The sequence below is a fragment of the Hyperolius riggenbachi genome, chromosome 11 (genome assembly GCF_040937935.1).
Source record: "Hyperolius riggenbachi isolate aHypRig1 chromosome 11, aHypRig1.pri, whole genome shotgun sequence".
NCBI classification, from domain to species: Eukaryota; Metazoa; Chordata; class Amphibia; order Anura; family Hyperoliidae; genus Hyperolius; species Hyperolius riggenbachi.
The window spans coordinates 226,761,728-226,776,358 of record NC_090656.1 but is presented as its reverse complement, the minus strand read 5'-3'; the positions used below and the strand labels follow the sequence as shown (position 1 = coordinate 226,776,358).

The following is a 14,631-nucleotide window of genomic DNA, read 5'->3' as shown; positions in this document are numbered from 1 at the left end:
TATATCAGGCTTTCACAACCAGGGTTCCTTGAGTACTTTGCAGGGGTTCCCTGGCATTATCCCCCATCATGGGCGAAGTATGATAGAGCACATTATAATAGGGGATACTGTAAACAGAAGCACTAAATTGAGGGTCAGAATAATAATGAGCACATTAATAAAATGCACTTAGGCTTACACCCCCCTAGTGACCACAGAGTGAGGCTTACAATGCAACGCACGCCTTGCCAGGTTAGTGCACAACATGCTCTGCATTACTCTGCAGGAACCTGCTGCACCGCAATCAATGCGCAAGCCCCACGGGAATATTATTACATCATGTTGCAATGTGATGACAGTGGGCTTGATTCACTAAGCTGCTTTAGCACAAGCAGCACGAGATTTATTTATTTATTTATATAGCGCCGACATATTACGCAGCGCTGTACAGAGTATATTGTCTTGTTACTAACTGTCCCTCAGAGGGGCTCACAATCTAATCCCTACCACAGTCATATGTCTATATATGTATCGTGTAGTGCATGTATCATAGTCTAGGGCCATCTGTAAGGGGGAAGCCAATTAACTTATCTGTATGTTTTTGGGATGTGGGAGGAAACTGGTGTGCCCGGAGGAAACCCACGCAGACACAGGGAGAACATACAAACTCCTTGCAGATGTTGACCTGGCTGGGATTTGAACCGGGGAGACCCAGCGCTGCAAGGCGAGAGCGCTAACCACTACGCCACCGTGCTGCCGCGAGATAAAAATCCTTGTCATTGCCGTGCTATGTGAAGTAGCGAGACCATTATACTTCACTAGTTGGGGTTAGTCGCCCAAATGACACAGCCCCTAAGATGGCTGACAGCAAACCAGTTATACAAATGACCTGGAGTGAAAGTCTTGCAGTTGATGAAGCACACTGCAGAATTCAGTCACTGGACCATCCCCACAGCGATTCACTGGATTCTCCTAGTGGGTCCCAGCCTATACACTGCCTGACACACTACAAAACTATGTGCCTCTAAGCAGGATATTTGAGCGCCCACTAAATAATGGACGATTTGAAATTTTTTAATGTTTTTAAAATAAGAACGTTATAGTTCTTCACATTTTTAATGTTTTGTATTTACAAATCATTCATTTTTGAAAATTACCATTTTGGAATTTATCATTTTGAATATTATAAGGTGAGGAAGGGGGGTTTTAGGGTTAGGCATCAAGAAGGGGGTATTAGAGTTAGGCGTCAAGAAGGGGGTGGTCTTAGGGATAGGCGCAGGAAGGGGGGTCATAGGGTTAGGCACCAGGAAGGGGGGTTTTAGGTTTAGGTTTCAGGAAAGGGGATCTTAGGGTTAGGTGTCAGGGAAGAGGATCTTAGGGTTAGGTGTCAGGGAAGGGGATCTTAGGGTTAGGTGTCAGGAAGGGGGGTTTTAGGTTTCAGGAAAGGGGATCTTAGGGTTAGGTGTCAGGAAGGAGGGGGTTTAGGGTTAGACATAAAGAAGAGGGTTTTAGGGTTAGGCATCAGGAGGGGGGGTCTTAGGTTCAGGTGTCAGGGAAGGGGGGTTTTAGGGTTAGGCATCGGAGGGGGCAGTATTCGGTGTGAGAGTAGAGTTAGCTTAATTTGTGTTAAAATATTGTTAATATATACCGATATTTTACACTATTTACATTTTAAAAACTAAGAATATCAGTAGATATTAATGATCATTTTATTTAAAAAAAAACGGGCGCCCATTTTTCTTTGCATTTTATGCATACATGCACCCACCAATCCTGATCCCGTTTCTGGTATACCCACTGGAAACTCATCAAGGTCCACCATAGATTGGCAGAGGTGCAGCGATCAGATTTCCTGCAGAATTGGTCCTTGCAGGGAATTTTGGGGGTTGCTTTTATGGTACAGCGATACATAATATGTAGGTGCTTTATAAATACAATATAAGGTACTTACGTATTCGCCCGTCTGGAAAGTTTGGCAGCTTTTTGTTAAAGTTCTGTTTGATCCCCTAGCCAGATCTAACCATTTTCGGAAAGCTGATAGTCCCGGCTTTCCTTTGCATTGGGTCCCGAGTGAATGCGATGCCCCATTCCCAAGTTAGGGGGGTTTGGGGGATGGGTGTCCCCTGCACTTTGCTGCAGAGAGCACAGTGGAATTGAGTCTCCTGCCCATGCCAGTAACACAGAGAGGAGGCGAGGGTGCATAGCTGTGCTGCTCCTTTATCTGTAATGAGACACTGTGCACTTGACATAAGTTTTGAAGACACAGATTTATGCTGCGAAGGAAGAAGACCTACCTGGCAGAGGCGTAGCTAGGGTTTTCAGCGCCCGGGGACAAAGACTATTAATGCGCCCCCTAAGGTGAAGGGTTGTGACCAAATGTGGGCGTGGTTATGGGTACTCCACATTTGGTCACGCCCCTTCAAATGTACATGGAGGTTAGCAGGCTCACGCTCACCCACCCTCCCTCAGTATGTACCTTCCAGCATGTTCCAAGCCAAATTCAGCAATCATAAGCCCCCCACCCCCATCAAGACAAATTCCGCAATCATGAGCAAACATGAGGCCCCCAACATGACCAACTCAGCAATCATGAGGCCCCCAACAAGACAAATTTAGCAATCCTGAGGCCCCCAACAAGACAAATTCAGCAATCATGAGGCCCCTAACAAGACAAATTCAGCAATCATGAGGCCCCTAACAAGACAAATTCAGCGATCTTGAGGCCCCCAACAAATCATGAGGCCCCCAACAAGACAAATTCAGTAACCATGAGGCCCCCAACAAGACAAATTCAGCAGTCATGAGGCACATAAATAGACAGCATTTCACATAAATAGGCAGAATGTCCCCTTAATATGGTAGACACCTCTCACCTGGCAGCAGTTCCCCAAAATACACTCAATCTGACAGCAATGCTTGCCCAAAAATAGGTAGCCCCAGGTCTATAGGTGTCCCCAGAATAGGTGGCCAGCAGTATAGATGTCCCCAGAACAGGTAGCCAGGGGTAGAGATGTCCACAGAACAGGTAGCCAGGGGTATATGTGCCCAGTATATGTAGGCAGGGGTATGTGTCCCCAGTATATGTAGCCAGAGGTATATGTGCCCAGTATATGTAGCCAGGGGTATAAATGCCCAGTATATGTAGCCAGGGGTATATGTACCCAGTATATGTAGTTAGGGGTATATGTGCCCAGTATATGTAGGCAGGGGTATATGTGCCCAGAGTAGGTAGCCAGGGGTATATGTGCCCAGAGTAGGTAGCCAGGGGTATATGTGCCCAGAGTAGGTAGCCAGGGGTATATGCCCAGTATATGTAGGCAGGGGTATATGTGCCCAGAGTAGGTAGCCAGGGGTATATGTGCCCAGAGTAGGTAGCCAGGGGTATATGTGCCCAGAGTAGGTAGCCAGGGGTATATGTGCCCAGAGTAGGTAGCCAGGGGTATATGCCCAGTATATGTAGGCAGGGGTATATGTGCCCAAAGTAGGTAGCCAGGGGTATATGTGCCCAGAGTAGGTAGCCAGGGGTATATGTGCCCAGAGTAGGTAGCCAGGGGTATATGTGCCCAGAGTAGGTAGCCAGGGGTATATGCCCAGTATATGTAGGCAGGGGTATATGTGCCAAGAGTAGGTAGCCAGGGGTATATGTGCCCAGAGTAGGTAGCCAGGGGTATATGTGCCCAGAGTAGGTAGCCAGGGGTATATGCCCAGTATATGTAGGCAGGGGTATATGTGCCCAGAGTAGGTAGCCAGGGGTATATGTGCCCAGAGTAGGTAGCCAGGGGTATATGTGCCCAGAGTAGGTAGCCAGGGGTATATGTGCCCAGAGTAGGTAGCCAGGGGTATATGCCCAGTATATGTAGGCAGGGGTATATGTGCCCAGAGTAGGTAGCCAGGGGTATATGTGCCCAGAGTAGGTAGCCAGGGGTATATGTGCCCAGAGTAGGTAGCCAGGGGTATATGTGCCCAGAGTAGGTAGCCAGGGGTATATGCCCAGTATATGTAGGCAGGGGTATATGTGCCCAGAGTAGGTAGCCAGGGGTATATGTGCCCAGAGTAGGTAGCCAGGGATATATGTCCAGTATATGTAGGCAGGGGTCTATGTGCCCAGAGTAGGTAGCCAGGTCAGGTGTCCCCCTCCCCCAGCAGGAGGGGAGCAGCGCAGAGAAGAGCTGCTCTCCCTTCCTCGCTGTCCCCTCCAATGTCCGGGTGGCTCAGGCTGGCAGCGGCGGGCGGAACTTACCTCCGTCTCGTTGCAGCGCCGGATGGATCTGCCGCTACTCTGGTCTGGTCCAGACCAGAGCAGCGGCTGCGCACTCGAACTTCCGCCCGGCGCTGGAGCGAGACGGAGGTGAGTTACGCCCGCCGCTGCCAGGCCAGCCACCCGGACATTGGAGGGGACAGCGAGGGAGAGAGAGAGCACCTAAGGTGAGGGAAGGAGGGGGATATGGCCCCCCTTCCCCACCGTCCGCACAGCTCTCCCTCTTCTCTGCGCTGCTCCCCTCCCCTCCGCCGCAAAAAAAAAAAACCCCGCAGCTCAGCCAGGCTGAGGGCGCCCTCGGGGACCAGGCGCCCCGGGGCACTTGTCCTACCCCGACCCCCCCTAGCTCCGCGCCTGCTACCTGGTGTGCTGATTATCATCATGTCGGGTTTGTCCCGTACTTCTGTAATTGCACTTTCTGCAGCCAAGTTTGGGAGACACCCCTCCTTCAAAACCCCATAACTTGGTAACTGAGCATCATACCGACCCCGGACCCGGTGCAACAGAAAGCTGGGACTCTCAGCTTTCCAAAAATGGTCAGATCTTCCTGGGGGAGCAAACAGAACTTTAACAAAAAGCTGCTTAACTTTCCAGACGGGATAATACGTAAGTACCCAATGTAACACACTGCTGGCTGGGAAGGATTGTCACAGGGAGTGCAGTGCAAACAGTCGGCAGAAGGCAGCTCATTGTCATTGTCACACTGAGGGTTGTCACATTGTCACAAGAGGGCGGGACTAGCTGTGAACTTTGCACTGCAGACTCAGGAACTGAAGAAAGGGGAATATATATTTGGAGGTCTGATATATTTGGAAGACTCTGCAGACAGCGCAGGCAGCCATGGCATCAGATTCCAAGCAGCATGTCATTCGTGTCACCTACCTGCTGGCAGCGCTGGACATCTCCTGCCTTTTCATGCAATTCGCTGTCACCCCGGTGAGTTCTGTACGGATCTCATATTACTGCTGCAATCACTGACCCCTCCTCTCTGTGACCCAGTGCAGCTCATAAAGTGAGACTCTGCTCACACCGGGACAATTTGGCCTCAATTCTGGTAGCTGTGTGAGCTAAATATTTTTTTTTGTAGGTAACATACCTCATGCAGTATTTTTCTCTTTTTTTTCAATTCTGAAAGGTTTTTCTGCATTTCTGAACATGCAGTAAAACGTGCGGCAAATAGTGCGATAAAACATGCGGTATTTTAGCGGGAAGGATGCAGTAAATAAATAATAGTAGTCTTTAATTGTCTTCCATAAGTTAGGATAGTCTTTGAAAGATGTATTTTTTGAGGGGGGAAGGTGTATTTGATTATGTAGCAACCTATGAAAAGTATATTTATAAGCATCCCTATAACAACCCAGCCTGAAACCCTGTATTAATCTGAGACACAGCTATGCGCTTTGAGTCCTATGGGAGAAAAGCGCTTTACAAATGTTATTGTGTATTGTGTGTGTGTGTGTATAAAAAAAAATCCAGTAAATACTTTGGGCTCGATTCACAAAGCGGTGCTAACCCAGTTAGAGCCTTTAGGCGTGATAACCATTTTTATCATGCCTAAACTCAGTTTAGGCATGATAAGTTTAGGCATGATAAGTTTAGGCATGATAAGTTTAGGCATGATAAGTTTAGATAAGTTTAGATCGCATGCAAAGTCCCGCACGCAAAGCAGCGCCATTAAACTCTATGCGAAGTGCACCAGACTTTGCTGGCGCAAAACTTTTGATCAGCTGTGCACTGCGGTGCTAACCCAGTTGGTGCTTAAACTTATCACGCCTAAAAACTTATCACACCTAAACTTATCATGCCTAAACTTATCACACCTAAACTTATCATGCCTAAACAGAGTTTAGGCGTGATAAAGGGCTTTTCACCAGGGTGCTAACTGTTAGCACCGCTTTGTGAATCAGGCCCTTGGAGTTTTATTCTACTATTCTTTTCTATTACACAGCTTGAATAGGAACTCCACTAAAACAGCAATAGGAACTCCACTAAAAACTGAAAAATGCATACAAATTGACTTTACTGCCAGGTACAGACAGGTAGTAGCCTCCCTGGCGGTAAGCCCGACCTGAGCTCGGGGTAGGAAAAATGAGCTGCGAAAGGTAAGCCCGAGCTCAGGTCAGGCTAGGGAATTCCCTGCTGTTTAGGAGTCCTGCGCACGTTTGCTGCTGCACAGCGGGACTCCAGCATCTCCCGAGTCTTTAGCTGGCCGCCGGTACCCCCATAGCCCCGCTCTTCCTCCAGGGACCCGGCGGCCAATCAGAGCAGGGGCGTGATGTCATGGGGCGGAAATTTAAAGTGGCCCTGAAGAGTCGCACAGGGCAGAAGAAAAAATAAAGAAAAGCGATCTCCATGTGGTTTTTTTTTTATGAGTATATACAGGTGTGTGTATGTATATGTATATGTATATGTATATATATATATATATATATATATATATATATATATATATATATATTTATATATATATATATTTATATATATATATATATATATTTATATATATATATATATATATATATATATATATATATATATATATTTATATATATATATATATATATATATATATATATATATATATATATATATATATATATATATATATATATATATATATATATATATATATATATATATATATATATATATATATATATATATATATATATATATATATTTATATATATTTATATATATACATATTTATATATATATATTTATATATATATATATATATATATATTTATATATATATATATATATATATATATATATATATACATATAGGGTGTGTGTATATGTATATGTGTGTATATATATATATATATATATATATATATATATATATATATATATATATATATACACACACAGGTCCTTTTCAAAAAATTAGTATATTGTGATAAAGTTCATTCTTTTCTGTAATGTACTGATAAACATATTTCAAGCCTTTTATTGTTTTACTATTGATGATTTTGGCATACAGCTCATGAAAACCCAAAATTCCTATCTCAAAAAATAAGCTTATCATGAAAAGGTTCTCTAAACGAGCTATTAACCTAATCACCTGAATCAACTAATTAACTCTAAACACCTGCAAAAGATTCCTGAGGCTTTTAAAAACTCCCAGCCTGGTTCATTACTCAAAACCGCAATCATGGGTAAGACTGCTGACCTGACTGCTGTCCAGAAGGCCATCATTGACACCCTCAAGCAAGAGGGTAAGACACAGAAAGACATTTCTGAACGAATAGGCTGTTCCCAGAGTTCTGTATCAAGGCACCTCAGTGGGAAGTCTGTGGGAAGGAAAAAGTGTGGCAGAAAATGCTGCACAACGAGAAGAGGTGACCGGACCCTGAGGAAGATTGTGGAGAAGGACCGATTCCAGACCTTGGGGGACCTGCGGAAGCAGTGGACTCAGTCTGGAGTAGAAACATCCAGAGCCACCGTGTACAGGTGTGTGCAGGAAATGGGCTACAGGTGCCGCATTCCCCAGGTCAAGCCACTTTTGAACCAGAAACAGCGGCAGAAGCGCCTGACCTGGGCTATAGAGAAGCAGCACTGGACTGTTGCTCAGTGGTCCAAAGTACTTTTTTCGGGTGAAAGCAACTTTTGCATGTCATGTGGAAATCAAGGTGCCAGAGTCTGGAGGAAGACTGGGGAGAGAGAAATGCCAAAATGCCTGAAGTCCAGTGTCAAGTACCCACAGTCAGTGATGGTCTGGGATGCCATGTCAGCTGCTGGTGTTGGTCCACTGTGTTTTATCAAGGGTAGGGTCACTGCAGCTAGCTATCAGGAGATTTTGGAGCCCTTCATGCTTCCATCTGCTGAAAAGCTTTATGGAGATGAAGATTTCATTTTTCAGCACGACCTGGCACCTTCTCACAGTGCCAAAACCACTGGTAAATGGTTTACTGACCATGGTATTACTGTGCTCAATTGGCCTGCCAACTCTCCTGACCTGAACCCCATAGAGAATCTGTGGGATATTGGGAAGAGAAAGTTGAGAGACGCAAGACCCAACACTCCGGATGAGCTTAAGGCCACTATCGAAGCATCCTGGGCCTCCATAACACCTGAGCAGTGCCACAGGCTGATTGCCTCCATGCCACGCCGCATTGAAGCAGTCATTTCTGCAAAAGGATTCCTGACCAAGTATTGAGTGCATAACTGAACATAATTATTTGGGTTGACTTTTTTTGTTTTAAATACATTTTTCTTTTATTGGTCGGATAAAATATGCTAATTTTTTAAGATAAGAATTTGGGGTTTTCATGAGCTGTATGCCAAAATCATCAATATTAAAACAATAAAAGGCTTGAACTACTTCAGTTGTGTGTATTTGAATCTAAAATATATAAAAGTATAATGTTTATCAGTACATTACAGAAAATAATGAACTTTATCACAATATGCTAATTTTTTGAGAAGGACCTCTCTATCTATCTATCTATCTATCTATCTATCTATCTATCTATCTATCTATCTATCTATATATATATATATATATATATATATATATATATCGATATTAAAATTACAATAAAAAAAAATAGTTACCTCAGGGTCCAACGTTTTTTAACTTCTTGCCGACCGTTCCACGCCAATTGGTGTGAACGCAGCGGCAGCCCCAGGACCGCTCACCGGCAATTGGCGCGAAGTCCCGGGGCGGAGATTGCAGGGGATCGCGCTCGCTGATGTGCACGCATCTCTGCTTGAATGACAGAGCTCCGCTCCGTCATCAGCCTCCCTTTTGGCGAACGCCACTAGGAAACTGTTAGACGTCGACACCGCCATCTATTTACACAGTACAGCGCTGCGATCACATGTGACACGGCTGTCCCCCTGGTAGGCTTAGGAACGATCCGCGGTCATAGGCTGAAGCCTATGAATGCCGATTGCTGTCATTGGCTGGCGGGGTGGAATTAATAATAAATAAGAAAATGTATTTTAAAAAATATACATGTATAAACAAACAGAAAAATAAAGCTCTGTTGGTGGGCAGAAAAGGGGGTGGAAATCACTAGTGTGCTGAGTTGTACGGCCCTGCAGTGAGCCCTTAAAGCTGCAGTGGCCTAATTTGTAAAAAATAGCCTGGTCACTAGGGGGTTGTAAGCCTATGGTCCTTAAGTAGTTAATATGCATGTCAAGAGGGTATATTACCATTATGAGCTTGTAAATAGTGATGGACGCAAAACTGAAAAAATGCACCTTTATTTCCAAATAAAATATTGACGCCATACATTGTGATAGGAAGATAATTGAAATGGTGAAATAACCGGGACAAATGGGCAAATAAAATATGTGGGTTTTAATTATGGTAGCATGTATTATTATTTTAAAACTATAATGGTCGAAAACTGAGAAATAATGATTTTTTTTTCTATTTTTTCTTAATATTCCCATTAAAATGCATTTAAAAATAAATTCATTCTTAGCAAGATCTACCACACAAAGAAAGCCTAAATGGTGGGGGAAAAAAAAGATATAGATCATTTTGTTGTGATAAGTAGTGATATAGTTATTGGCGAATAAATGGGAGGTGAAAGTTGCTCGGATGCATAAGGTAAAAAAACACTGAAGGCTGAAGTGGTAAAAAAAAAAAAAACACTGTCACTGTACAAATGTTAGGATAATTACAACAGTCCAGCCTTCCCAGGTCACAATTTCTGCTTAGTCACTGTGAGAATCTGCTCAGCTGCCTGTGCAGACAGGCAGCGTTTTGACCACTGTTCACGTCTGCATTCTGCAGGTCTCATTTAGGGCTGGTGCACACCGAGCGGCTTTTTGGGCGTTTTCAGATCCGCTTGCGGCTGCGGATCTGCTTGGTCAATGTATCTCAATGGGGTGGTGCACACCAGAGCGGCAGGCGTTTTGCAGAAACGAAAAATGCCTGGGTGAGGCATTTTTTGGATTGCGGATGCGTTTCTGCCTCAATGTTAAGTATAGGAAAAACGCAAACCGCTCTGAAAAACGGCACTTCAGAGCGGTTTTGCAGGCGTTTTTGTTACAGAAGCTGTTCAGTAACAGCTTTACTGTAACAATATATGAAATCTACTATACTGAAAACCGCAGCAGCAATCCGCAAAACGCTAGCAAAACGCCATAGAAAAATAAAAAAAAGCGTTTAAAAATCTGCTAGCATTTTGCGGATCTGCTAGCGGGTTTTGGTGTGCACCAGCCCTAAGAGAGACCTTCTGTCAGTTCTGCAGCTTGTGTTGCTGAGGAATTTGCATACATTAGTCATGCAAATCTCTTACCTGCCTTCTTTTGATGACTGGCACTATAAAAGCATTCTGCTCCCAGAATGCTTTGCTGGACATTTCCCTTCCATGGTCTGTTCCTGATGGACACTGCTGGAGTGTCAGCCATGCTACTTCTCGTTGAAGATTAGTTTAGAGTTATTCGTGGGACTGCGCTAGGCAGATTCCCTAGTCTAGTTAGGATTGTATTATTTGTATTGCCTGTTCTGTCTGTCTGTGGGGTGCTAACCAGAGCAGCGGTTGCTACTGGTAGGCCCTTCTGTTCTGTTATTATCTTCTCTGGATCGCACTAGTCTCTTTGCGCTAGTGCTGTGGATCCTTCTGTTCTGTCTTCTGGGATCGCGCTAGCCACTTTTCGCTAGCGCTGGGGATCCTTCTGTTCTGTCTCCTGGGATCGCGCTAGCTACTTTTCGCTAGCGCTGGGGATCCTTCTGTTCTGTCTTCTGGGATCGCGCTAGCCACTTTTCGCTAGCGCTGGGGATCCTTCTGTCGCTTGTCCCTGTGTTCGTGTGTCTGTCTTGTCTGCTGCGCTTGCTGGAGGCTCGGTGAGGTAACCGTTAAGCAAGCGCTCGTGTCCTCTGTTTCATGTTTGTCTGTTAATGGTTAGTTAGGCGTGTTTGTCTCTATTGTGCTTATCACGTGGAGACCGCGCATAACCGCGTGCACTGTTGTGAATGAGTGCGGTGTTCGCGGTTAGCTAGCGTTTGTTGTTTTCCGTATCTCCTTATTGTATTATTTGCTGTGCCTTTGCTACTCTCGTGCTCCGCCGTGCTGTAACCTTGTGTCACGTCTGGCGATCGCACCTCTCGCGATCGCGTTCCTGCTTCTTATCTGCTGTGGTGTGTGCACAGTCGCGGGTTGGCGACTAATTTTATGCACACACACACAATCTGTCTCTGTGCTCACTCTCAATCGCTTCTCTTGCGATTGCGTTTCTTCCCTTCGTACAATTCCTGTCTGGCGTGTGTGGTAGGGCAGAGGAGCTGTTCCTCTGCACTCCACAGCTCCACCTGCCGACAGGAATTTCCCTCTGCGGGTGCATAGCACCTAGCCTGGGTGCCTGCAATAATACGCTTGTGGAGGAAATCCGCCGCCTCAGCGCACGTCTGGTGCGCTGACCACGGAGACTATTCCACAATCGTTACAGAATGTCCAGCCCAACCAAAATTCCCAGGGCAGAGGGAACCTTCGATTTGTTTCAGATGTCATTGCCTGAGGCAAAGGCATATGTGGATCCTATTATAGGTAGGATCGCACACTACATTAAAGCAGTTAAAAAGTCTGTCCTCATTCCTGACCCCAACCCATATGGAGATTACCTAGATACTGGGTTGTTTGAACCGCCATTTGCCTCATGGGAGATTGGGGCCTTGTTGGAAGAGTTTGATTTCGATTGGAAAGCCTTTTGCGATTTTTATATCGCAAAGAGCGCGGATGACCTGAATGATTGTCTCGACTCTATGTACCTTTTGATCAATTCTGATGAATGTGATGAGTGTGATGTGGATCTGGTGATTTATGTGTGGCAGACTATTTTGGACAAATTGCACACACACCAACCAATTATTTCCAATAAAGAGACACCATTGTCACATGATTATTCCTGTCTTTCTGGGGTAAAGCAAGTGAGTTTGGACACTGTGCGACCTGAAATGAATGGGTGTGCCTCGACTGTGGACACCTGCGTGAATTCTGATGGAGTTTCTCCCGTTTGTTTAGAGGTTAAATCTGTGCGATCTGATGCCGGTTTCTCAGATGTTCCTGTCGATTGTGATCGGCGTGAGTGTGTCAGGTTTGTCAATGATTTGTGGGATCCCTTGTCATGTAAAAACAGATCTTCTTCTCTCAGTACTACTTTAAGATCCTCCATCTATGATCTCGCTATGGGGAAAATTCCCAAACGATGGAGTTTCAAGAGTAAAATTAATATGATTCCTCATGTTGTTGTCACAACTTCCCCTAACATGCTTCAGTATGAATGCTCAGACCTAGTCAGGTGTGAATGGGAGCCCCCGTTCCAGAAAAAACAGCTCGAAGTGTTGGTGTATGAATTGGAGAACGATTCAGAGTCGTTTTGTGAGTACTACATTGCCAGAAGTGAATCTGTCTTGAGAGCATGTATAAGTTATGCATCCGCCTTAAGAGAAAAGAAGGGGTGTGAATTTGACTTTGTGAGTCCGCTGATTTGTATGTGGAAAATTATTCTGAATGAATTACGTGTACGTCATTCAGGTGACGTTTGTAAAGGTACATTGTCAGCTGGCGTTTCTGAGATCCAGCAATCCAGCCTGGAGACCTCAGAATCCCTGTCTTTGGAGTGTTCGGTTTCGCAACCTAAAGCGATTGTGGATTCGCAAATTTTGCGTTCTGTCTCCTCGGATTCGACATCGTTAGCCGAGTCTAAGAGTGAGACAGCACTTTGGTTTTGTGAACCTGATACTGAAGCACCTTTGCTCTGTCCAGAGAAGATGTCTCTGAGCCTGCCCTGTATCATGAATAAAGACATTATGTCCACTCGCATTGACATTTGCGAGTCTGATTCTGAAGTACTGACTCTCCACCCAGTAATCTGGATGAGTCAATATTACCTTGTTTAAAATCTCCTGCAGTGTCCCTAGAGGCTCGTCTAGGTATTGCAACCATTGTTACCTGTTTCTCTGCTATTTTGGAATTGCAGTCTGGTTTGACTGCTATGGAGGAATTTCCCTGCAATGAAACGAAACTCAGAAGGCCAGAGTTAGTTTCACTAGATATTTCTGTGTATCCCTGTCCTGATGATGAAATTCAGTCTCAGTTTATGGTGGAACCTTCCCTAGGACATCTGCCCGGTTCACAAAATAAAGTTCAAGCTTTGCCCTGTAACATGGATAGTCCAGAATCCTTCTTAGGAAACTTGAAAAAGGATGTTCCTGAGGTCCTGTCTGACCTCCTGGAGATCTCCGAGTTCCTCCCAAGGGGTGCAGAACTTGTAGGAGACGTCTCCTGCCCCCCAAGTCCTTCTGAGGTGTTTCCCACTTCAGTAGGCATTGCTGCCTTGCTGGCTACCTTTTCAGCTCTGATGGAGCTTTACGCCTGTGTAGTCAATGATGATATTGCAGTCACAGAAATTTCTGAATTTGAGTCCGAGTCTTCTTTTGAAAGTCCAGTGCCTGTGACCTCCACTCATGATGTTTCTCTGCCCGGTACTGGTTTTGGTCTTGTCGTGACGGACTCTGAGGTTGGCAGTTCCCCAACATGTCCTGAGGTTTCTCCTGTGCTGGTGTACCCCAGTGTGCTCTGTGACCCAGAAAGCCCAAGTGTGCCTCGGTTACCAGCGTACTCAGATGCTTCCTCGGTGGAGACATGCTCTGATTTAGCCTGCCTGCTTGCATGCCCAGAGGTGGTCCCTGAAAGTCTTGATCTTGATGGGTGTCCTCGTAATTCTGAGTCCGGAATTGTCATTGGTTCCATGGGGGTTCTTGGTAATTCCCCATGTGAGCTTGGTGATTGTTCTGCCCTCTTGAGATCTCTGTGGAGCTTCAAAAGGTTCTGGGAGATTCCGGGAGAAATTTTGCTTGGTACCCTGGATAAGATCAACGGTGGCTTTTGTGTTGTAAGGGACACTTCGAACAGGTATTGTGGCAGGTTTGGTATTTTCGGACGCTCCTTGGAAGGTGGTGGGTATTGTCTGGAGGGTGTCGATGGCTTCTTCTCTGGCGTTCACAGTCCTGATGGGTGTTATACTGAGACTGGTAGTACTGATGGGCATGTTTCGGTGGCTTCTGTTTCCGATGAGGTCGGTTTCGGGTGGACTGACTCTGGAATTGGACCTTGTCGGGCTGCCCAGACCTTCATGAGTCTTCTGTTAGAGTGGTTTGGAGATATCAGTTTTGAGGGTCGTCTGGAATTCGACCCTAGAAGGGGGGGTACTGTGAGAATCTGCTCAGCTGCCTGTGCAGACAGGCAGCGTTTTGACCACTGTTCACGTCTGCATTCTGCAGGTCTCATTAAGAGAGACCTTCTGTCAGTTCTGCAGCTTGTGTTGCTGAGGAATTTGCATACATTAGTCATGCAAATCCCTTACCTGCCTTCTTTTGATGACTGGCACCAGGGCCGAGCCTGGGCGGGTGCTGCGGGTGCAAGGCACCC

General features: G+C 45.4%; 1 protein-coding gene across 1 annotated transcript in view; it reads left to right on the top strand.

Moving 5' to 3' along the window:
• The first annotated feature begins 5,000 nt into the window (after nucleotides 1–5,000).
• Nucleotides 5,001–14,631, top strand: part of SLC22A18 (solute carrier family 22 member 18) — a 117,086-nt gene continuing 107,455 nt past the window's right edge. The window contains exon 1 of the mRNA XM_068261233.1: nucleotides 5,001–5,173. Coding sequence (XP_068117334.1) covers nucleotides 5,078–5,173 — 96 coding nt within the window. The 5' untranslated portion in view covers nucleotides 5,001–5,077. The remainder of the gene's footprint in view (nucleotides 5,174–14,631) is intronic.